The 24,936-nt window shown below is 46.3% G+C and overlaps 1 protein-coding gene across 3 annotated transcripts in view; it reads right to left on the bottom strand.

Annotated features, from left to right (window-relative positions):
• The window catches only part of SUFU (SUFU negative regulator of hedgehog signaling), a 106,744-nt gene that overhangs the window by 29,341 nt on the left and 52,467 nt on the right, over positions 1-24,936 (bottom strand). For 2 of the 3 annotated variants that reach the window (XM_065923225.1, XM_065923226.1), the window contains exons 4-8: positions 7,966-8,108; positions 6,983-7,068; positions 6,656-6,728; positions 3,425-3,581; positions 1,415-1,526 (exon numbers count right to left, since the gene is read on the bottom strand). In XM_065923225.1, coding sequence (XP_065779297.1) covers positions 1,415-1,526; positions 3,425-3,581; positions 6,656-6,728; positions 6,983-7,068; positions 7,966-8,108 — 571 coding nt within the window. The remainder of the gene's footprint in view (positions 1-1,414; positions 1,527-3,424; positions 3,582-6,655; positions 6,729-6,982; positions 7,069-7,965; positions 8,109-24,936) is intronic. The other variant, XM_065923227.1, reaches the window with a different exon arrangement.

Here is a 24,936-nt window from a genome sequence, read left to right as displayed (position 1 = left end):
CCTCTGTTGCTGCCAGGGGAGGATGGTGCCTTCGGCCAGCTCCTTCAAGGCAGCTGGCTGCAGAAACCCACTGGCTAGAGTTAAAAGCTGCTCAGAGGTGCAGTGGAGGCTTCTCCAGGCTTTTTCCAAAGAGTTCCACTCTCATAGCTTCTGGATGGCAGATTCGCCAGGTGGGCCACCTCAGGCAGCCAGAGCAACTCTCCTTACTCCACAATCTGCTCCCTGGTTCCAGCCTCAACTTTAACCAGCCAGGCCTTCCCCATTCCATCCCCGTCAGCTCTATCTCCTGCTTGTTAAAATTCTAGGGCACCTTCAAGGCCCATCTCATATACTTCCTCCTCCAGGAAGCCCTCCCTAACTACTCAAGATCATGCTGACTTGTCCCTTCTGTAACACATTAAATCACTACTGCTTCTGGGGGTCGTGGATGAGGAACTGGAGATAGAATTCTAAGTAACTAATTCCAACAAATTACATCCACAGCCAGAATCATGCCAATTAATTAATTCATTCAGTTCATGTGTTCCCAAAAAAGCCCACACCCCAGATGGCCCTCTGGGTCCTGAGCCTGCCGCACAGTGAATGTATAATAAAGACTTCTCAGAGGAAGGACAGATCACCCTGGACCTGCAGGAGTGGTCCGCCTCCCTTTTAGCCCAGGACACAGCAACTTCCTCTCTGGCAGGCAGGGCTGCTGCTCTGGGCTGCCAGTTCCCAGGCTGCCCCTGCCAGCAGCTATTCCCTGGAGTTGCCCTGGGACCAAGGGCAGAGGTGGGGGGTGCCCAGCTCCAGCTCTGCCCACCATTTGTCCCCATCAGAGGAGGACAGGTCAGCAGGAAGTACATCTGACCTCTCGGGTGGTCAAAAGTCTCTCCAAAGAGCTCGTGGACAGATAGCAGAGGCCTGAGAGGACTTCCCTTCCCTGGGCCCCCTGGAAGGGAGGCAGGAAGAAGGGCCTCAGCAGCAGGCGTCCAGTCTGGGGCTGGCCAGACAGAGAGGCCCCTGGGGTTGCAGCTATCAGCCGGAGACCAGGCTCCAGGAAGGAAGGAAGGGCAACTCTGGCTGAGGCTGAGATAAGGAGGGGAATGGTGCTCAGCACAATGGGCTCCCACAAGGCTGAGAGGCCCCAAGTCAGATTTCGCCCCAACTTGGCCTCCCATCTGCTCACACAGCCCATGTAAATATTTACTGTTGTTGATATTTCTGGTCTGCTGGGTCCCCTCCGAGGCCCTTATGACCATGGATCTGTGTGCCCCAGAGACCCTGAGTCCATCCAGCAAGGCCTCTGGGCATTGTTCTCTCTCATGCAAGCCATAGGGACAGGCTCTGAAGGACAGAACTGCTCCCATGTCCCAGTCCCGGGACACTGCTGTCAGGAAGCTGGACTGACCCCCTCTGTGGGTGGGCAACTTACGGGGCCCGGTCGTGGGTGAGGCCGTTCTGTCGCTGAGGGTTGATTGGCGGGAGGACGGGTTTGCTGTTGATCTCAAGTCCTCTCCTCAAGGTCTCCCGGATCTGCTCTGTGTCTGCAATGACACCACCAAGTTACCTGATAGCTCTCTGGGCCCCAGCAGCCTCATTCCTGTCCTTAGATCCTTGCTCTGCAGATGTGCTAGGGAAAGGCCCCCGAGAAGGCTGGTCCTGAGGCCAATCCAACTATCAGCTGTGAGATCTGAGTGCAGCGTGAGGACACGGGGCAGATGCGGCATTGTGTGCTCCTGAAACTTCTGGTCTGCAGAGTACCACTCTTGTAGAAGACAAGGAGTGGCCCCTGGATCACAGAAGTGCACCCTCCAAGGCAGGGCTCTCCTCCACTATCCTTCCTTTCCTGCGTCACAGGCCCTAGGCTTACCCCTAACATGGCTCCAAACAGTGACTAATAAGACAGCCGCTGCCCAAGACCACCCAGGAATTCTCCTCGCTTACTGGATGCCAGTAAGGGCTGCAAGTGCTCTGCCATGAACGGGCAGGTGTCCCTGACACAAGTTTCTGGGTTCGGAGTGGTCAGCTGGTGTCTGGTCTTGCCACCCTTGCCCCTGGGGCCAGGTCAGTGGGATGCTGAGGCATAGTCCCACCTTGGTCCCATCCCAGGGAACCCTGCCTCTCCACGGATTTGCCAAGGATCAGGAGGTGAGAAAAGAGTCTCTTGGTGGAATTATTTCTTTGCAAGATGCTTTGCTGGTCTTCGGGGGTAAAGCTTACTACTCTGGTCCTCTATATTGAGATTTTGGTCTAAGACTTACTTCTGCAAACACACACTAAAAAGCAAATTAATGTTGGTTGATCAAAGGGTGGGCTTAGGGTAGATGCTGAACATGATTAGTGATTTTTCAATTTGATTTGTTACAGCAGCATGGATCTTACTTAAAAAATTTTTTTTAAAATAGCCAATAATGGTTGAAATTTTGGACAAAGCTGTGAATTCTTCCTTCAATTAGCCCTTTTTTGCAAAAGCAACTGAATGAGTCTAATAACTGTACACTCTCTCAGAACGTCCCTGGGACTTGGCACATCATTAGAACAAGCAGGAAGGAAAGAAAAGGGTCAGATATTTGCATGAGGGGTTTAAGTTGTTCTTTATGGAAAGAAAACCTTTTATAAGTGCTATCACATGTACTTGTATTTTATGCAAGACCAAGTATCTTACTCTTCAAAAGGTAAAGAAAAGGGGAAGAATAGAGAAAGGAAGGAGAGAGAGCAGCTATAAGCACATGTCTTTTTATATGGCTGCTTTTCTTTTGAAGATAGTTAGGGATGCCCTTTCTTTAAAACCAAGACTGTTCCTCTAGCCAAGAAGAGCATGGTGAGCTTCCAACAGGAGAGCCATACCCTCCTTCTCCAAGGCCCACCCCCAGGTTCAGAGGTAAGGGTGCTTGCCCCTGCCCCTTACTTTGTATCTGCAAGACAGTGTGTGTGTTGGCGGGGTAAAGTCTATAAACTGGTCTCACACTCAGGCCTTTCCCATCTGAGGCCTGGGCAGGCCTGAGGCCAGTGATCCTCGGATCTGGCACAGCTTTCAGCCTAGAGCTGGGCCCTGTGTCAATTCTGTGGGTGGCCGGGGCTTGTTCTCCTGCACTTGGGTGGACTATGGCCATTTCCTGTAACTGTTCTAGGGCTTCCACTCACCTCCCTGACCTCAGATTGCAAGGGGCAAATCTAAAACACAATGGTCCCTGCTGGAGGTGCAACGTGAGACACATACACACACACACACACACACACAACCCAGGAGAAACTGGAGGTGCAACGTGAGACACATACACACACACACACACACACACACACACACACACACACACAACCCAGGAGAAATGGGTCAGTAAAGCTCCCTCCATTCCACCTTGCTGGAGATCTCACTGGCGCTTTAAATCCTGCCAAAAAACGGTAAAACCCAGCCTGGGCAAGGGGAAGGCGAGGCCCCCACCTTTGCCAGAGAGGCGCCGGGGCTGGGCAGCCACACAGATGCTCCGGCTGTCCTCGTCATCCTCGGGGGGCCGGCTCAGGTCATCCCAGGCGCACTTGGCGCTGACACCACTCAGGTTGGAGCCGTCTGTCTCGATGCCTTTGTCAACTCGCTCCTGCTTGGAAAGAACCAAAGAGTCAGAGTTCCTTCAGCCAACTGGTGGCCCAAGGTCACCACCACCTTTCCCATATTTACTGAGCCTCAATAAGAGCTATGGGCTTCCTTGGTGGCTCAGCGGTAAAGAATCTACCTGCCAATGTGGGAGAGGCGGGCTCGACCCCTCGGTAGGGAAGATACCTTGGAGAAGGAAATAGCAACCCACTCCAGTCTTCTTGCCTGGAGAATCCCAGGGACAGAGGAGCCTGGTGGGCTGCAGTCCATGGGGTCAAAAAGAGCTGGACATGACTTAATGACCAGGCACGAGCATGAGTAAACGCTAAGCATGGGACAGGTGTCAGAAGAACAGGATTCCTGACTCTATTCTGCCCTGGTTACTAACGAATGACGATCTCTGCCAGCCACTGGGCTCCTCCAGAAGAACCAGGAGTTTGGGGAGCTGGGAAGAATGAAAATCCCAAAGGAAGCTTCTCCTCACTCATTAGACTTCCAGTATAGTGACCTTCACGCCTGTTTCAGAGCCCTGACTCTGCCCACCCTGTGCTGGCCTGTAGAGCTGACGTAGCATGGCCAGGAACTACCTCCTGGAGGAAAGGCACAGTCCTTCCTCTGCTGACTGATCACCCGGCCCTGCTCCAGAGGCCAGTGTGGAAGCTAGCCACAGGCGGGAGAGACTGGGACTCAGCCCCATCTCTCCTGCTCCACACCTGCAGTTTCTTCTTCCAACAGCAGAGGGTGTGGTCACACGGTGATGAGCCCCCAGAGAGCAGAAGGGCTGGACTCTCCCTGTGGCATCACTAACTTGTTTAGCCAAGGATTCTGGATGGAGATTCTTTTCCATTTCTTAGACTGAACTGGCGGCCGGGAGGGCGGTGAGCATCTGCGAACCCCACCAGAGGTCCTGCCTTCGCACAGGCCTTGACATTGTGGAGTCCAGACACTCTCCAAATGGCCTCAAGGAAGAGATGAACACAAACACCCTGGGATTTCTGGTGAAATACAGTTGTGCTGTTGGGCTTTGGATGAAAGGTCATCTGGGAGGCTCCTGCAACCTTGTTCATAAACAGTCATGTGGGCCAAATAAAGCTCCTGAGTCAGGACCTCAATTAGAATCTGCTCCTCCCTGTCTGGGGACCTTCTCCCCATGGCTCCACAGGCCCAAACTGGCCTGCTGCTTGGCCAGGAAGCCTGGCCAGGAAGCATGAGATAAGCCTACAGAGAGGGTCCTTGCTTCTGGACACGAGTCAGCAGGTGGCCCTGGCCTGATGTCTCCTTCCCATCAGCCCCCCTCCCCATCTCCAGGGCTCCCATCAGCCCAGGCAAAGCTGGGGATTTTGAGCAGAGGCGGGGAGGCTGACGACAGGGAGTGGCTCTCTGTGCCCTAGGCAGGGGCATGTGGGTGCTGGTTTGCTCAGGATAGAGTCTATGTTTTTCCTTCTCCACTGGCCACCTTGGGGCCCCTCACCTAAGCAAGAAGCTGAAGGCATCTCTTGGCTCAATGAGCTCAGCCCACTTACTTTATGAGTAAACAAGAAAGGGTGAAGACGCCGAGGAGTCTGGGGACTTGTTCCCGCACACAGCTGGCTAGTGGTAGAGTGTGGAGCAAAGGGCCAGGAACAGCTCTAAAATGAACCAGTTGCAAGTAGACCCCAGAGACACAAGTGAGCACAGAGCAGCTCCCACTGGATGCATGCTGAGGTGCTCTTGCTTGCTTTTAAAGAACAATAGTGCTCTGGGTCCTGCTGGCTGGCCTTAGGGACGCCCAAAGACTAGAAAGGAGAACTGTTCTCAGCATGTAGAGCAAGGACAGCCTGCTTACCCTAGTAGCTTAAAGGATCAGATGCTTTCCTAGCACTTGGCACTAAGGACAGGGGCCAAAGCAACAGCCTACGGTGCCCTGTGCTGGATCCCAGTGTGGCTGCAGAACAAGGGCTTAGGGAAACACGGCCATGTGGTGTGTTTCCTACTAGCATAAGAAGCTAGTAGGAAACCAAGTTAAAGGAGATATAACAGAGGATCCTGGCAGTGATCGGAAAGCTTCGGTGTTCAAGGCACTAGGTAAATAGAGGAGCATCATCTGTGAATGAGTAGGCTTCTGCCTGAGAACTCCCAGGTCTGCAGTAATGAGCCCAGGGACCGCAGGCTACCTGTCTGCCTGCTACCTCTCTCTACCCACTCCCAGCCTTCCTAAAGGACACTAACTCTTGGCAGCTGCCTGTGGCCTCTGAGATTTCTACAGAGGCATAAAATGTTCAGAGATGGCAATGACTTGCAAAGGGCAAGGGTAAAAGAGAAGGAGGCAGGCATGTGCCAGGCACATTATTGGCTGTCTGCGGTTCTTGCTTCATGAGTAGCCCATAAGAAACAAAGTTATGCTCTACACGGCTTTCAAAATTCACCTGCATACAAACTGTGCTGCTTATAAAAAACCCAGAGATGACACTGACACTCTGTACAGGTGGACCATACACAGCGAGCGGGAAGGGCCGACCTGTGTGTATAAAGACTTTCTTTTATAGATCAAGGGATACCAGCCTTCCCAGGGGAGGAGCTCGGGGTCTGACTGCCCAAGATGAAAATGATCTGAAAGAGGGTAGGATCTTTAGACCAATCAGTGCTCACCCCCGCAGCTGGGCTGTGGGGTTGCTGTTCCCTGTTCCACTGTCTGCCATGGTGTGGCAGTGACAGTAGGGAGGTTTTCTGAAAGGAAGTCCATGTTCTTCTAAGAAGGGGAACGTGGCAGGATGAATCCCAGATAAGCAATACCCATTAGACTGATTTTCTTCCTTGCTGGTGATCCAATTTTTTGGTCAGGTTTATTGATGTATAATTTGCATTCAATAAAATCAATCCTTTTAAAATGCAGGAAAATGTATGTCGAAGACAATTTTTCCTGGACTGAACTCTCTGCTCCCTTATGTACTCTGCAGAATTCAGGGAATAAGTTACATATCATGCCATATTTCTACTCACTCACAAATATAGCTCCTCTGTTTTCCCAGTAGGAAAGCCAGGGTTATGTGGCAGAGGCCTAGGCACAGTGTGCTAGAAAGGTTTTCCTCACTCAAGACATACTTGCAGGTGCGGGTCGATCTCAAATATGGTCTCTCCCCTCCGCATGTCAGTTATCAGCCAGGGGCCGCCAGCGCTGTGGACAAGGAAAGGGGACAGGATGGTAACTGAGGGGTTGGGGCTTATGGACTGGGTCTACAGCCTTCCCGGTTTGCTGCCCCAGGCCCGGGACACAGGGTACTAGTGGCCAAGGGACAGTCAGGGGGTAGTGATCAGGGAGGCCCAGTGTGAAAACCCAGAGTCTGAGCAGTAATGTGAGGGAGAAGGAGGGGCTCCCAACCCCTGACCTGGGGAGCCTGCCCCCAGCTCCTGGTGCAGGGGTGCACTCACACGGGTACCGTCCGCAGCAGCTCCAGGATGCCCTGCCCGTTCCACTGCTGGGCTGCGTGGAGCTCCTCGGTGCAGACGCCGACAATCTGAGACCCGGGGACAAAGATGCCATTGTGCGTTAATGACCATTCCTCCCACCCATCCGGAAGGTCAGCCACACAGGCTCTCTCAGTGTCCCCAAACCTGGGGGACCACAGGCAAGGTCTGTGCTCTGGGGTTGATGTATCCAAAATAGGATGGTTCCCTTAGGAAGGAACTGCGGCCTGACTAGGAGGCAGATGGGTCCACAGGTGGGCACCAAGGTCTGATCCTTGCCCTTCTGCGAGGGCTCAGGTGTCTGGGTGACACAAGGCCAAGCCCCAGATGGCAGCAGAGAAAATCAGGGCTCTGCGGATTCAGGATGGGTCCCCAGCCCATGTCTCTGGAAGCAGAGGAGGTCCAGGGAGACGTTCCTGCCCAGTCGAGATCACAGGAATTGTAAACAGAGGAGATTTTGAGACCCTTCAAGCTCGGAAAGACAACCAGAGGCTGCCAGCAGCTCGCAGAAAAGCTCCTTCCTTATCAGGGGCTGAAGCTTTGAGTAAATCTCAGAGGAAACAACTGGACCTTCACAGAGACCCACCATGACCACAAGTAGCTTGGTTACAGCTGGAGGAGGTGCACACCCCCCTGGGTGAGGTCCAGTCCAGCCCCAAGCTGCCCACTGGAGGGGTTCTGGGCCTGTGACTGTCCAGGTCTTACAAGTTCACAGAAATACCCTCCCCTGCTATCTGCTCAGCTATGGCCACCCTCTCCTACCCAAATGACCCCGCCCCTGCCCCCTCAGCCCATCTCAGCAGATTGAATCAGACCACCCGGATCCACCTGACAGACCATCAGAGGGACTAGAAAGAGGGAGAAGGCCAAAAGAAAATGTCCATTCCCTTACCCGCCCTCCCATCCTGCCGGGGAAGACTGGAGCCCATGTCCAACCTGGATCTCACCTGGAGGAAGGTAACCACCCCAAAGGGTGTCTGCACGGGCTGCATCTGCGGGTCCTCTGTCAGCAGCATGTGCTGAATTCTCGACTCACTGTTGTCCAAAGGGCTGTGCCAAGACACATGGTCGCCACTGCAGAAGGTGTTCTCTGTGGAGAGACGTGAGGGTCCTCAGCATTTGAGGCTCGGCAGCCAGCCCTGGAGCCCAACCTGGGGCCTGAGAAGCCTGGGCTGGGAGGCGCCCTAGCCTTCCAAGGAGGCCCCAGTGAAGGAGGGGAAGCACTCACTCGGATGAGAGCTAAGAGTATGACTATTTCCCCCAAATCAAATGCATTCCTGCTCGCCAATCCTGCCAGCCTTCGGTGGAATATGACAGGCTGCCAGTGGGGCTGCTCACTTGCGGCGGGGGGGTGGGGTCCAACAACTTCTGGAATCCTCACTCCTCCAGTATTTTCACTGGGGGAGTTCTGCGGGGGAAGGGGCAGCCATGATCAGGTCTGCCAAGAAGGAATGAAGTACTTTACTGTTGGGCCATCCGGCCAGAAGTCCACAGGAAGGCTGGGGGGCCATGAAAGCCCTTCACCTTGGAAAAACATACTAGGATTTCTGTGAGGCTGAAACTGTTCAAACAGGAATCCCCAACCTCGGAGGGCCTTTGAGTTTCCCGCAGGCAGAGAGATTTAGGGACTAGTCCCTCAGCAGACGGAGATCTAACCATGCCTCACACACCTCGGCAGAGACATGCAGCCCGGAGGGGCAGCTGCTGCGCTGGAGGACACAGGCTTTGGGCCCAGGCTGCCTAAGAGAAACGTGCAAATACGGCCACCTAGAAGTCTCACTGCTGCCCTTCACACAGGCCCACTGCTTTAAAGAAAGATGCGTAAGGTGGCAGAGCCACAAGGGCAAAATACACAGATGCTATGAAGTTTCCTGCACCCCTGCCTTTCACCTTGGGTGTCCTTCCACAGGTCTCCTGCATTTACCAGACTGAAAGCATTTACAGGTCCTTTCTATTTCTTCTCCCTTCACATTGTTTTGCACATTTCATTCAAAATTATGTATCCTGGAGATCATTTCATATCAACACACAGAAAGTTACCTCATATTTTCCCCTCAATTATAAATTATTAAATATAAATATAATATTGAATTATATTTAAGGCACACAACATAATGATTTGCTATATGTATATATTGTTAAATTATTATCACAACAAGCCCATCACCACACATAGTTGTTTTTCTTGTGATGAACTTTTAGGATCTACTCTCTTAGGAACTTTCATGTATACAACACAGTATTGTTGACTGTAGCCACTCTGCTGTATACCCCTCCCTAGAATTTATCTTGTAACTAGAAGTTGTACCTTTTAACTCCATTCACCCAATTTCACCTACCCGAGACACCCCCACCCCCACCCCCCGCCCTCAGCAACCTCCTCTCTCCTCTGGCAACTATACCTCTGTTATGTGTATCTATGAGCTTGGTTTTCATTTTTTCTTTTGATTTATTTTTTTAGATTCCACATGTAAATGATATCATATGATTTTTATCTCTCTTTTTCTGACTTTGTAAATTAATTGACCACACATGTGGCTTTATTTCTGGGTTCTTTACACTGTTCCACTGATTTATGTGTCTGTTTTTAATGTTAATACCATACAGTTTCAGTTACTATAGTTTTATATACAATAACTACTTCATTTCTTATTCTTATTTTTTAAAATAATCATGAAGTAAGTTTGTATTTTTCATTCTGAAATAGCTGAAATTGTCAACTACCTCATATTTTATATAACTGTCATAGTTCACATTAACTATAGTTAGTAGTAGAACTGATGTACAGTAGTTCATTGTGGTCTATTACTTATGATCTGGGAATCTGCAACTGTCAAGATCTCTTCACTTTTCAATCAACATTTAAAATAAGGCACAGGGAGAGTCAACTACAAACCCCCAAATCTCCCAATTCCTGCTCGGCCTGCTCCTCCCAGATTTTCTCCCCTTTACAGAAGTATGTGTCTACAAGCAGCATGCGTGATCTGCAAGTAAGAAACAACACAACCGGTAAAAAGACTGAATTAGTAATTAAAAGATTCCCCCCACAATAAAAGGTCTAGGCCCAATGACTTCAATGTAAATTCTACCAACATTTAGAGAAGAATTAATACCAGTTTTTCATAAACTTTTCCAAAAATCAAACAAACAAACAAAAAAAGGTAACACTTCCCAATTCATTCTATGAAGCCCTGATACCAAAACCAAAGGCATTACAAGAAAAGAAAGCCATGGACCAATATCCCTTATGCACAGACACAAAAATCGTCAACAAAAATATCAGCAAATTGAATACAACAACATATAAAATGACACAATGACCAAGTGAGATTTATCCCAGAAATGCAAAGTTAGTTTAACATAAGAAAATCAATGTAGTAAATATTACATCAACAGAATACAGCTTTTTTGGAAAATTATGATTCTCTCTATAGACACAGAAAAAGCATTTATCAAAATCCAATACTTTTTTTTATGACAAATACACTCAAACTAGGAATAGTTGAGAACTTCTTCAATCTGTTAAAGGGCATCTACAAAAAATCTATAGCTAACATCATACCTGATGATGAAACACTGAATTATTTCCCTCTAAGATCAACAACAAAACAGAGATACTGGCTCTCACCACTTCTATTCAACATGGTATTAGGGGTTCTGAACTTCCCTGATAGTCCTGTGGTTAAGAATCCCCCTGACAATGCAGGGGACATGGGTTTGATCCATGCTTTGAGAAGATTCCACACGTTGTAGGGAGCCCTGGAGCCACAACTACTGAAGCCTGTGTGTCTAGAGCCTGTGCTCCACAATGAGAGGAGCCACCATAAGGAGAAGCTGCACACTGCAACTAGAGAGTAGCCCCTGATCACCACAACTAGAGAAAGCCTGTGCACAGCAATGAAGACCCAGTGTAGCCAAAAGTAAATAAATAAATCAGTAAAACTTAAAATAAAATAAAAAAGAAAAGAAGGACTAAGAGGGAATCGTTCCCTAGGTTCTAAAAAACAAAACAAACAAACAAAAAAACCCTATGGTATTAGAGGTTCTAACCAAGGCAATAAGGTAAGAAAAAGAAATAAAAATTTGGATAGACTGACAAGGAAATAAAACTATTTATAGATGACATGATCTTATACATTGAAATCCTAAGCAATCTACTAAAAAACTATCAGAAAAAAACAAGTTCAACAACATTTCAGAGTACAAGAATAATAAACAGCTAGTGCATATATTTCTATACACTAAAAAGAGCAACTTGACAATGAAATTGATAAAATAATTCCATTCACAACAGAATCAAAAAGAATACAATACTTGGGAATAAATTTGACAAAAGAAATGTAAAATTTGTACTCTGAAAACTATAAAATAACTGCTGAAAGAAAATAGAGAAGACCTACATAAATGGAAATTACTCATAAACCAGGAGACTTAATAATGTTAAGATGGCAATATTCCCCAAATTGATCTAGATTTAATACAGTCCCTATCAAAATGCCAAATGCCCCCCTCCCCATTTTTTGCAGAAATTCACAACCTGATTTTAAAATTCATTTGAAAATGCAAAAGACCCAGAATAACCAAAACAATCTTGAAAAAGATAGACAATTTAATCTCTCTGTTTTCAACACTTGCTACAAAGCTGCAGTCATCAAGACAGTGTGGTACTGACACAAGAGTACCATTTGATCAAGGTAACAGAATTTATAGAAACAAACCCTCAAATTTATGGTCAATTAATTTCTGACAAGATAGTCAAGATAATTCAATACAGGAAAGAATACTCTTTTCTGCAAATAGTGATGGAACAAATGAATATCTACATCCAAAAGAATCAAGTTGGATTTCTTCTCTAAACCATAAATAAAACTTAATTCAAAATGGATCATAAACCTAACTATAAGAGTTAGCACTACAAAACTCTTAGAAAAAATGTAAGAGTAAGTCTTCTGTCCTTGGATTAGGCAATGTTCTTAGATAGATACCAAAAGCACACACAAACAAAGAGAAGATAAAATGGACTTCATTAAAACTAAAACCTGTTGTGATTCAAGAAAGTGAAAAGAAATGCAAATGAAAACCACAAGGAAATAACCACTTTATATACACTGATTGATTTAGCCACTAAGTCACATCCAACTCTTGTGACCCCATGGATTGTAGCCTGCCAGGTTCCTCTGTCCATGGGATTCTCCAGGCAAGGATACTGGAGTGGGTTGCTGTTTCCTTCTCCAGGAAATCTTCCCAGGTCTCCTGCAATGCAGGTAGATTCTTTACTGACTGAGCTAGGAGAGAAGCCCTCATACATACATTAGGATGGCCATTATAAAGACAAACAAAAAAAGCAAACAAAAACCTCAGAAAATAACAAGTATTGGTGAGGATCTGGAAAAATTGGATCCCCTCTGCATTAGTGGTGCTGTGCTGTGCCTAGTCGTGTCCAACTCTTTCTGACCCCAAGGACTATAGCCAGCCAGGCTCCTCTGTCCATGGGGATTCTCCAGGCGAGAATACTGGAGTGGGCTGCCATGCCTTCCTCCAGGGGATCTTCCCAACCCAGGGATTGAACCCAAGTCTCCTGCATTGCAGGCAGATTCTTTACCACCTGAGCCACCAGGGAAGCCCAAGAATACTGGAGTGGGGAGCCTATCCTTTCTCCAGGGCAACTTCCCGACCCAGGAATCAAACCAGGATCTCCTGCATTGCAGGCAAATTCTTTATCAGCTCAGCTACCAGGAAGCCCATGTTAAACAGTGGAACTGCTTTGGAAAAGTTTGGTGATTCCATGAAATACTAAACATGGTATTACCATATGCCCCAACAATTCCACTTGTAGGTACATACCCAAAAGAAATGAAAACATGTCCACACAAGGACTTGTACCTGAATGTTCACAGCAGTATTATTCATAATAGCCCAAAGGTGGAAACAACCCAAGTGTCCATCAACTAATGAATGAATAAATAAAATGTGGTATATCCACACAATGGAATATTATTTGGCAATACAAAATGCTGAAGTATTGATACATGCCACAACATGAACAACATAGCAAAAACATGATGCTAAGTGAGAAGCCAGTCACGAAAGGCCATGTGTGATTCCACTAATACAGAATGTCCTGAGTAGGCAAATCTATGAAGATAGATTAGTGGTTGCCCACGGCTGGGTTGGGTAAGGGGGAATGGGAAGTGACTGGTCTGGAGCTGCTTTTTGGGGTAATGGTTTCACAGCTGTGAACTATAAAATATGTGAATTATATCTTTGTAAAGGTGATTTTTAAGAAGAAGAAAGAAAATGCAGCAGGTAAAAGGGAAGAATCTTGCGGGAGGAGAAAAGTGGAAGAAAAAAGGCTCTGGACTGTTACGTAACTACCTTCACAGGTAAAGCAGCCTGACCTGGGAGAAACCTGAGCCGTAGTGCCCGACTTCACAGCATTTTATAGTCCACCTATACGATCACCTAGTCCATTTTCATTTCCTACAAAGAAGGAAAGGATCCTCAAGATTGCCCAAGGTTGTGGAGCAAGCCAGTCAGGACGGGCACAGTGCAACGTCGCCCACACTTTTGAGTCACCCGTAACATCCATCAGGATTTTCAACATTATCTATGTACACCCATACCATTGCCTACCTGTATTTCCCCCCTAAAACTGACTCACTTTTTTAAACCTAACAAACTTACTTTAAAAGGAAATGTCATATCACTATACATAAGGAAAACAGAAAACCAAGGTTGCTCGTCATAAAGTGGAAGATAATTTTGATAACTTCAAAATAATTTAATGAAAAAAGTTAATAATTTATAATTGATACTGCTGCCTATCTAACATTGTTAAAAACTGAAATAAGTAAGGGTCAAAGACTGCTAAAGGTTTAAAGAGTCATATCAAACTGACAAACTCAGCAGGATTGAATCAGAACTGAAGAGGGAAGACAGTCCTCACTAGTCACAGTATTGAGTGCTTTGTCCAGTTACCATCTAAAATCTCTTGCTGGCTTTGGCAAACCCTGGCCAACTGGCTAATTTTGCAGGTGGGAAGGCTCTGTCCTATTTGCCTCTGCTGCGTGCATGCTCATGCTAATTCACTTTGGTCGTGTCCAACTCGGTGTGACCCTATGGACTGTAGCCCACCAGGCTCCACTGTCCATGGCATTCTCCAGGCACGAATACTGGAGTGGGTAGCTATTCCCTTCTCCAGGGGGGTCTTCCCTACCCAGGGATCAAACCTGTGTCTCTTACATCTAACCTGCATTGGCAGGCATGTTCTTTACCACTGAGTGCCACTGGGGAAGCCTATTTGCCTCTGTGACCCTGGGCAACTTGCCCAATCGCAGTCTCTAAGCCCTTCCACATCTGTAAGCAGGAAAGAGTGTGCCTACTCAGTGCGCGTTCCACTGCAGCATGTTGACTCCTGGACTGGAATACTGCTACTTCCACCTAGGTCAAAGTCCCTTTACCAGAAAACAGGACAGGCCACAGAACCTGCAGTTAACAGCAACTGCCAGTAGGTGGCACCATTGCTCCTGGATTAAGGAAGAGTGCAGCCAGTTCCCTCCAGCGCCACACCTCTAAGCACACTTTGGCTGGAAATAGGGACGAGGCTACAGAGGTTTGGAGTTATGACCTTCATTAACCAGAATTAACATCAATTAAAAAATACATGCTGTACAAAGATACACTGTTTAAATGAAATATGAATGACAAAAAGCTACTCTGTATAGACAGTGTGGGGAGGGGCTGACTTTAGTCAACTGGGAGACAGACCCGGGTTGCAGTTCCAGAACCAACACACCAGCCTGCATGATCCGGAGCGAGACGGTCTTAACTACCCACAGAAAGGTTCAGAGAGCACGTAGCTAACAGCCTCCCAGACCTGCCTGCTGGGGGAACCAGACTTCTGAGCTCTGCTCTGGCCAAGAAACGGTCTTTCTTAACAATGAAAGAGCCTTGGTCACAGTTTTCAAGCCTGGGACAAAGCCACAATGGACTCATTCTTGAGTCCGGCCTGGTCTTTATGCCCTGGATGCTCAGTCCCATTCTGTGTGCAGCCACCACGGTCTCTGCTCTCAGGCCCAGCGCCCACCCTCAGAGGGGTTTTCAAATGCTAATACTGCCTCGGTTGGGGGCCCAACTGTTCAGCCCAGTGGTTAGAGAAGCTCGCTCCCTCTCCCTTCCTCTCTTTGGTCCCCTCAAGTGTCCTTACCCAGACATCCCTGGGAACCCCAACCAAACCACACGGGCAGAGGGGCTGCCAGGTGTGAAGGCGGCATTTCCAGGTGAGGCCGGGAGGCCACTTCACATTCCCTCCCTCTTCCTCTCCACTCTGCCTCCCAGTACCACATTGCAGTACCTTCCCGCTGCTGCAGCCTGTTTGGCAAATTCCAAACCACTCCAGTGGTAAATTCCTTTACCACTCCAGGGTGGTAAAGGATCCTAAAAATACTCGCTTCAGTTCTGCCCCTTGCTCAGTTTAAAGAAAGGTTTCATCACTGGATGTCTCTTTCCCCAATAACAAACAACTTCCTGGCAAGAACTCATAAAAGGTTGGGGTAGGGGGGCCCATATGGCTGTGCAGATTCTAACTGACCCCTTGAATTGGTTGTCACCCTACCCTACCTCATGAACATCCAGCTTTAGTCATGGAGGTTTGAAGTTGGACTGTGCTGGGGAAATGGGTTGCAGAAGAAACAGCTATTGTTTGCAAAATAATGAGTGCTGCCTTTGAAACGGAGAAACAAATGCGTTCTTCAAGAGTTCTTAAGTCATCCCAACTCTGGAGAGTGACTGTCTCCATTCTGTGTGGAAGTATAGGATGAGTTCCCCCACCTCCCCCACCCCCCATCTCAGTGGTCAGAATCCATAAGCTTGGTCTGAGGAGAACGGGTTAATGTTATCTTCTGGAGCCTGAAAGACAGGGTTTCTCGTGGCTGATGCCAGGAGCACTCATGCTTGCAGATGGTTACCTGTGCTCCAGACATGAAGAGCAAAGGCAGGAAACCCAGCTGAACTGGGACAGGTGTCAAAGGGGTTGCGGGTCTGCAAGAGGTGCTTCAGGAAGTGGAAGAAAACAAGAGGTGGACCAAAGCAGGCTGGTAGACTGGAGTCTGTCAACTTTAGGGTCAAACTCTGAACAATGGGGTTGCCGTCATCATCTTTCCGTCCCTCTCAACTTCTTGGTACTCCCAAATCACTTTGATGATGAAGTCTTCCATGCTTCCCAAATGAAGACACACAGTTGGTTCCTAAGACAGCTAAGCAGTTTTTCCCTGAAATGCCAGATGTTCCGACATACATGGCTGAGCGGGAAGGTCAGGTGGCCTCCCTGTCTCAGAAAGTCCCAGGATCAAACCAACATTCCGGGTGGGGAGAATCTGGCAATGGCCTCACCTCCTCTCCTTTCTGAGAAGGCCCACTGCGGGCTGCTGGAGCTGGGCCCAGAGAAGGCCTCCTCTGAAGTTGGAAGAGAGCCCCTTCAAGTCAACTGAAGGCCCATGGACTGCAATACATTAAATGGGCAGAAACACAAGTCTGCACAGGCCCTAGCAGCCTCCAGATGCCCCAGCAGGAGGAGGAGAGAGCCTGGAGGTTTTGCTGAACAACCCAGGCCTAGCTGAGGTGGTGGAGGGGGTGAAGTTCAAAGTCAGCCCTGTCGGCCTCTGGCCAGCCCAGATACTCCTAACTGAAGCCACTTAGTCTGCCCACTGCCCTGGCTGGATCTCCATGTAATCCTGTCCTAATTTCTAAGCCCTGGTGCTTTCTCCTTGCCTGTTCTAAGCCAAGCTGTAGGGAAAGGGGTGGGGTTGTAATTGCCTCATCTATTTGTGTCATGGTAGATTTCTAGAAATGAGGAGCCTCCAACATTTTCTGAGGTCATAGGGTGTAGGACAGCTTGATGCCACTGCCACAGATTACATTTCTGGAGCCCTTAACACACCTGTGAGATGCTGTGCTCATTTTGGGGAGAGGGCGCCCCAGGCATCAGCCAGAGCGCACTGCCCTCACTGTCCTAGCACCCTCAGACCCAGAGCCTCCGCCGGCCTCCTCTACCTCCATCTGAAAGCACCGCCCGAAGGAAGGGAACAGACCTTCTTCTTGCTGGGAAAGATCAGCGCTCACCTTTTCCTGTCAACGGCAACTCTCCTTCCTCCGAGGAGCCAAACAAAGTCATGAGTGGACACTTCTCTGCCCGCCTGCCCGGACTCCCCAGCTCCAAGCCAGAGCTGTGTTCTGTTCGGACCCCTGCAGCAGTGGTGAGACCATGGGTATCACATAGGAGCAAAAAAATGACTATGTCCCGGGTAATTCCCCTTTAACACTTGAGTGCTGGAAGGAGACAGTATGAGGGGGACGTGAGTTTAGAAGCGCCGATTGGTACAGAACAACAGAATCTGGCACCCCTGCCCTTCTGAGTATACATGCACAGCAGGCTGTAGGAAGGAGATTCCAGGAGCCGGATTGCACAATCACCCCGCTGCAGCGCTTCAAATCACACTCCTCCAAAGAAAGGCCGAGACAGGATTCTTTCTTTAAGAAAGAAGGAAATAACCACAAAACAAACAAACAATGTGTGGAGGCGGGAGAGAGACAGATTGCCTGTACGTGTGTTAACGGGCTTTCGTGGCCAGCAGGCAAAGTTCTTCATAGCCGGGTGGATGGTGTCAAGCTTTTCCCACCTGGTCAAGTGGTGAAAGCAAGAATTCAACCCCCCTCTCCCACCTTTTAAAAGTCCTGAAGGCAGTTTCTCAAGACTGGAAAAGTGAATCTGAGTGTTTGGTTAGAGAGAGTCCTTCAACTAGTTCTGTGTGACATTAATCTGGCTCAATGTGGCTGCAAGACACGGCTGGGGAAGTGGGCGTGCCATACCACTTGATTAAGTCAGGAAGAGCAAGAGGAGACGTGCTTGTTCTTACAAAACTGAGGGGAAAGGAAAGGATATTCCTTCTAGGTTTCGTCCAGAATCAAAGGAATTGCCAAGGATTGGAGAGCCAGTCCAAGGAGACTCAAATTGTTTCCCTATGTATTTTCTCAACAACCTCTGGCTCTCCACCTTCCTCCCCCTTCCTCAAAGACGCAGATACAAAGGCAAACAGTGCAGGGGAAAGAAGATCCCTTTCACAAGCAGAGAAACTCAGCAAAATTAGCACAGGAGGGGGCTGGCAGGCTGCCAGTGGCCCCCAGGGTCCTCCCCCAAAAGTGAGTCTCAAGGCAGGCTCTCTACCTGGTAGTGGGGATGATCTCAGAGGCCGAGAGCAGATCCCGGACACTCCATGTCCATACACACAGGGTCCCAGTGGGACACCTTCATTCTCCCCGTGTGGATGGCGAGGACCTTGACTGCAGTGGGAGCTGGTAGGGATCATCTGCCACAGGCAGCAGCTGTCACTAGTCAAATCCTGTTCCTCCACCCACCATGGCCATGCACTCCTGTAAGGAATTCAGGGCCTTCCAGAGAGCCCTGAGTCCTAAACTGGCAGATGCTTTCACTTCTCTATTAAAGCAGCTCCATGCGTTCAGACATCTTTCAGTATGGAAAGGCGGAGTCTTCTGCCCAGAGGCTAGTAACTGGGCAAAACCTGTCCGTGCTCCTCTCACTCTCCTGAACTGGCACAGAGGACTCGCCACCAACACGCAGAGCAGATTCCAAGCTCCTTTGTTCCAAAAGCCAAAATAACAAAAAAGATTTTATTTTATTATTTTTATTTTTTTTTAGTTCTACCACTTTATTACTACCAACCCATCTCCCTCCACCCTCATGCACACATGCTCAGCCATGTAATCCAAAGGACTTCAGTCCGCCAGGCTCCTCTGTCCATGAACTTTTCCAGGCAAGAATACTGGAGTGGGTTGCCATTTCCTTCTCCAACAAAAAAGATTTTAAACTTGCAACCCCTACGTACATTTCAACCCCTCAAAATGCCAAGGGATGTTTTTTTTTGTTTTGTTTTTTTTTGTTTTTTTTTTTTTTTCCAAGGGATGTTTTAAAGTTTTAAAATCAAGTGCATGCTTCTACTCCTTCTGCCTCTTTCCTAAAGAGACTAGTATTTAAATCCACAGGAAAATCCATTTAGTTGCTAATGCTTCCACAGTGGCTCAGTGGTAAAGAATCCTCCTGCCAATGCTGGAGACGCAGGTTCGATCCCTGGGCCAGAAAGGTCCTCTAGAGAAGGAAGTGGCAACCCACTCCAGTATTCCTGCCTGGGAAATCCGATAGACAGAGGAGACTGGCGGGCTATAGTCCATGGGGTCACAAGAGAGTCGCGCACGACTTAGCGACTAAACAACAAATATGTAAACTAGCATAGTCACTGTGGAGGGCCACGTGGCAGAAACTATTAATAAAGATACATTCCCTGTGACTCAATCATTCTACTTCTTAGCATCCACCCTAGAGCAGAACACATGCCCAAGGAGGAATGAACAAGGATGCTTGCAGCATTGGTGCCTTGTTTGTGATTATGGAAAAAGTGAAACAGCCCGAATGTGCATCACTAAGAAAATGGTTAAACGATGGCCTAAACACGCTACCAAATCATAGGCAACAGTAAAAAAGAAAAAAAATAGATAAATCTTCACATATTGACATGGAAAGATCCGCAAAACATACTGTTAATTGAAAAAGCTATCTGTGAAGAACAGTACCATTTCACTTACATTAAAGAAGGAAAAGGGGAGGGAGGCGGGAGGGGGGATCGGGATGGGGAACACATGTAAATCCATGGCTGATTCATGTCAATGTATGGCAAAAACCACTACAATATTGTAAAGTAATTAGCCTTCAACTAATAAAAATAAATGAAAAAAAAAAGGAAAAAAAAATAGTAAACCCATTTCATTTCTTTAGGTACCTAGAAGAAGGTGAATACATAGGAAAAAAAGTATCTAGATGGTCATACAGATAAATGGCTCTTTTTAGGGAGGGGCCTGAGATTGGGTTGTGTGGTTAAGGAGGGCTTTATCTGATAAGAGTCTGAATCTTTAGCCTCCCAAAATGTACTTACATATTATTACTACACTTAAAAAAATAAAATCAGAAAGAACTCCTTGATACCTCAGACATGCCGGAGGAACTCTGTGGGCAGTGACACAGATCTGGCCCAGTCAGGAAGCTAGGGGGCCACCCTTGGCTCACATCTAACATGTCACCAGTGGCGCTTTCACCGTCTAAGCTTTTAAATTCTTAAACAAATGCCCCACCTTCTAAATTAACCAGACTGATGATGCTGGTCCTGTTGCCACAGATTTCAAACTTTTCCTGTTACCTTATTTTTCTTCTTCTCTTGGTGGTTATGGTCAGTTACATAAAAACAATCCCTTTTCTCTCCCTTGCAACTTTTGTTCTTAGTCCTATTTCTGTACACTGTTTCTTACTAGCACTTCTAGCATTCTTACTGCTTTACAGCTCAGGGTTAACATTGCTCTTAAGATGTCTAAAACCTTAGGATATTATTTTAAATTTCTATTAACAGTCTGTTTTCATGCTCTTTGACATACAAGATCTCTGGGGACACGGACAAGATCTGTTAAGTGATTTTGTTCCTGATACTTTGAAAATCAACATTTGCTATTTGATCATTTTAATAATAAAGGCAACTGTTCTCTTCAAAAAAAAAGAAAAAAGGTCTAAAATCTAAGATCTGTAGACATAGCTATAGATCAACAACCTGAAAAGTCCAGGTGAAGACGACCACACATACCTCCTGTTCTCACTTGTTAGGATAAACAGAGCAGAAGCACTCTTACTATGGAACAAAGCTGCATTCGTATCTCCGAGCATCTGAGTCAAAGAACTTTAGCACAGCCCTCATTCTGCCTAAATTTCAGAGGAAGGGCATTTTGCTCCTTTGCAGAAGTCTGGAAGCCTGGAGGGACACTCTAAGGTACCTTTTTGCTTTGTTGTCATTTTGCACTTGCTTTGGGAATGGAGAGAGGTGTACCGTTGGCACACACAGGCTAGGAAGGTGCAGATAAAACCACCATCTCTGTTTTTCCTTCAGCAAAGAGGATGGTGAAGACAGGATGTGGCTCCAGTTCCTTTTAAGGGAAGAACCTGGTTCTGCCCAGGCTTTACGTACAAAAAGTGTGTGGTTTCCAATGAATATGAAGAGGGAAACTTTCTGGAACCAGGTAAGAAGTTACATAGGTGAGAAAAGCAAGTCTTCTCTCAAGTGCCATACTCATTTCAGAAAACATGTCTGCCCTCATCCCAGCTATGAGTTCAGATGCAAGCAAGGTGGAACCATTCAATGGCAGGCCTGGGGTGGAGCTCAGGCTTCACCCCAGTACTCTCAGGGAGAAGTCATTCCTGAGTGAGTCACTAGACGCAGTCAGGCGGCAGGGGAAACTGATGAATCAATCAAACCAAAACCAGTGAACTTCAACCGTTCTCCCAACCACCAACCACACTGAAACAGGAGGAAGGAAAGCATTACGGTACGGCAGTGACCTGAGTATTAGAGAACATAATTTTCAAGGAGTTCTTTCTTACTTAATCTGCTAAGACTTGGCCAGCCCACTGTATAGCTTTGTACTTCAAATCTCTCCAAACTACATTAAAATATATACATATATTTTTTTTTGCGACTTCTGGTCTGAAACTTAGGCTTAGAAACAAACCAAACAACTTGTCAAGGTGAATTTTCAACCAAAGTAGAAAAAATAATACAATAAATTCCCAAATATCACTTAGCTATAACAATTATCAACTCTCATGGGCAGTTCTAAATCATCTATAACCACTCCCCCAGCTTCTACCCTAACCTCATATGATTACTTTGAAGTAAATCTCAGATATTGTATCAATTCACCCATGGATATCTTAGTTTTGATCTCTAAACGGTAAGGACACTTTTAAATGCATAACCACAATTACAGGCATCAAACCTAAAAAATTTGACAGTAGTTTCAGATTATCAAATATCAAAGTTATTGTTCAAATTGATCTTCCATAAATGTCTTTGACAGTTGGTTTGATCATATTACTATTCAAAAAAGGACCATACAGTGTATTTAGATGTGCTGGGCTTAGTCACTCAGTCGTGTCTGACTCTTTGTGACCCTATGGACTGTAGCCTACCAGGTTCCTCTGTCCATGAGGATTCTCCAGGCAAGAATACTGGAGTGAGTTGCCATGCCCTCCTGCAGAGGATTTTCCCAACCCAGGGACCTAACCCATTAGACGGTTTACTTTTTAAGCCTCCTAATCTCAAAGTTTTTTTCTTTTTTTCTCCTTGTTGAAGGAAACAGGTTTTTTGTCCAGTAGAATTTCCCAGTCTGGATTTTACATCCCCATGGTGTCATTCAGCATGCTGCCTTGTCCCTTGATGTTTCTTGTAGATACCAAAGGTTAGAGCTAGATTGTGATGTTAGCAGACAGTAATGACACTAGCTAGATCTAATATTTCATAGCTTTTTTAGCTGGAAATCATCTCTAAAGTTACCTTGAGGTAATTTTTACAGGAAAGGCAGATCAAATGTGTGGCTCTTTTCCTTTATTTGCTAGTTTTCAGAATGACAAATGGTCATGTCTTCTAAAAAGATGATCAAATGAGGTTCTTGTGGTTTGATTGCCTTTTCTTAAGAATCTATTTTACTGAAGTTGGTTGATTTACAATGTTATGTTAATTTCTGCTGTACAGCAAGCTGATTCAGTTATACATATATGTATATATATAGAATATACTGATATACACACACATAAATATTGGCCACCTATGCGAAGAGTTGACTCATTGGAAAAGACCCTGATGCTGGGAGGGATTGGGGGCAGGAGGAGGAGGGGACGACAGAGGATGAGATGGCTGGATGGCATCACCGACTCAATGGGCGTGAGTTTGAGTCAACTCCGGGAGTTGGTAATGGACAGGGAGGCCTGGCATGCTGCAATTCATGGGGTCGCAAAGAGTCGGACACGACTGAGCGACTGAACTGAACTGAACTGAACACATAAATATATTGACGTTGATATATTCAAGATCAGAGGTGTTGAATATAACTTCTGTGCTATACAGCAGGACCTTGTTTGTTTACCTTTTTAAGTATTACTATGAACAAAGACTTTTTAAAAGATTTTTTAATGGCTGTGCTTGGTCTTCGTTGCTGCACAGGCTTTTTTCTAGTTGAATATGCTGTGAATTTCATTTGCTACATTTTGCTTTGAATTTTTAGCAAATGAATTTTTAGGCCAACTTTAAGGAAGCCCCCACCGCTTCCTTCCCCCTGGTGTTCATATCCTGTATTCTCTCCCTTTGAGCGTGGGCAAGACCTGCAATATGCTGGCTTCCAAGAGAATATGAAAGTGAAGGGATTTTACACATTATTAAGATCCCTAATCATTTGATTTTTAAATTCTTTCTTGTACTGAAATACACGTAAAATAAAATTTACCATCTGAACAATCTAAGTGAATAATTCATTATTATTATGTACATCCACCTTGTTGTGCAAACAATCTCCAAAACTCTTTTCTTGCAAAACTGAAACTTTGTACCCATTAAACAACTCTTTCCAATTCTCCACTCTCTCCTGCTTCTGGCAATTACCATTCTACTTTTTGTCTCAGTGAAGCTGACTACTCCAAGTACCACATATAAATGGAACCATCCAATATTTGTCCTTTTGTGACAGGCTTAGTTCACTTAGAATAATGTCCTCAAGGTTCATTCATGTTGTAGAAAGTGTCACAATTCCCTTTCTTTTTAAGGCTGTTTATTTTCTACTGTACGTATACACTATATTTTATCCATCCATTCTTCTGTTGATGGGCACTGGGTTGCTTCCACTTTTTGGCTCTTGTGAATAATGCTGTTATGAACATGGGTGTACGACTAACTCTTGGAGACTCTGTTTTTCAATACTTTTGGATATGTACCTGGAAGTGGAATTACTTAACCATACAGTAAATCTATGTTTAATTTTTCGAGAAACCTCTGTACTATTTTCCACACTGGCTGCACCATTTTACATTCATACCAGAGATGCATGAGGTTTCCAATTTCTCCACATCCTCGTCAACACATTATTTTCTGGTGTTTTCTTTTTCTTAACAGTAGCCATCCTAATGGATATGAGGCTCAACCAAATGATTCTGAGTTAATTATGGGGAGATAATTTTTGATGTACTTGACTGAATTAGGTGAAAACTCTTAAAAAATAAAAAAGGACTGTTGAGATACACACACACACCAGAGACTCTGCACTGCTGGCTTTGAAGAAGCAAGCTGTGTTGAATCCTACAGCCATAAGGAAAGGAATTCTGCCAACAACCTGAGGGAACTTGGAAGCAATCTCTCCCCAGGATAGCCTCCAAATAAGGATGCAGCCTGCAGCCATTTCCATATCAGCCTTGTGAGACCCTAAGCCGAGGACCTGTCAAAGCTGGGTCTAGACCATTGACCCAAAGAAACTAATAATAAACACGTGTTGTTTTAAGTCACTAACTTTGTGAAAATCAGTTTTATAGCACAGAAAACCAAGACAGGAAAAATGTTCATTTGGTTTTTGTTTTATAATTTTTTTCAGAAGACAGACACCTTTTATTTTTCAATATTAGGTAGTAATGTCGTTTTCTCCATTACTGATATGCATTAACAATCTTTAAACAAAGCAAACAAGACAATCTTCTCATCTAGAAATCTTCACTGTATTATTACACTTTCTTACTCAAATTTCCTCAATGCTTTTGTAGAGTATAATGAGGACCAACAGCAAGGAGATCAAACCAGTCAATCCTGAAGGAAATCAAACTAGTCAATCCTGAAGGAAATCAGTCCTGAATATGCATTGGAAGAACTGATGTTGAAGCTGAAGCTCCAATACTTGGGCCATCTGATGCAAAGAAGTGACTCACTGGGAAAGACCCTGATGCTAGGAAAGATCGAAGGCAGGAGGAAAAGGGGATGACAGAGGATGATATGGTT

Source organism: Muntiacus reevesi, chromosome 2, assembly GCF_963930625.1.
Source record: "Muntiacus reevesi chromosome 2, mMunRee1.1, whole genome shotgun sequence".
Lineage (NCBI taxonomy): Eukaryota > Metazoa > Chordata > Mammalia > Artiodactyla > Cervidae > Muntiacus > Muntiacus reevesi.
This window is presented reverse-complemented; position numbering and strand designations above follow the sequence as displayed.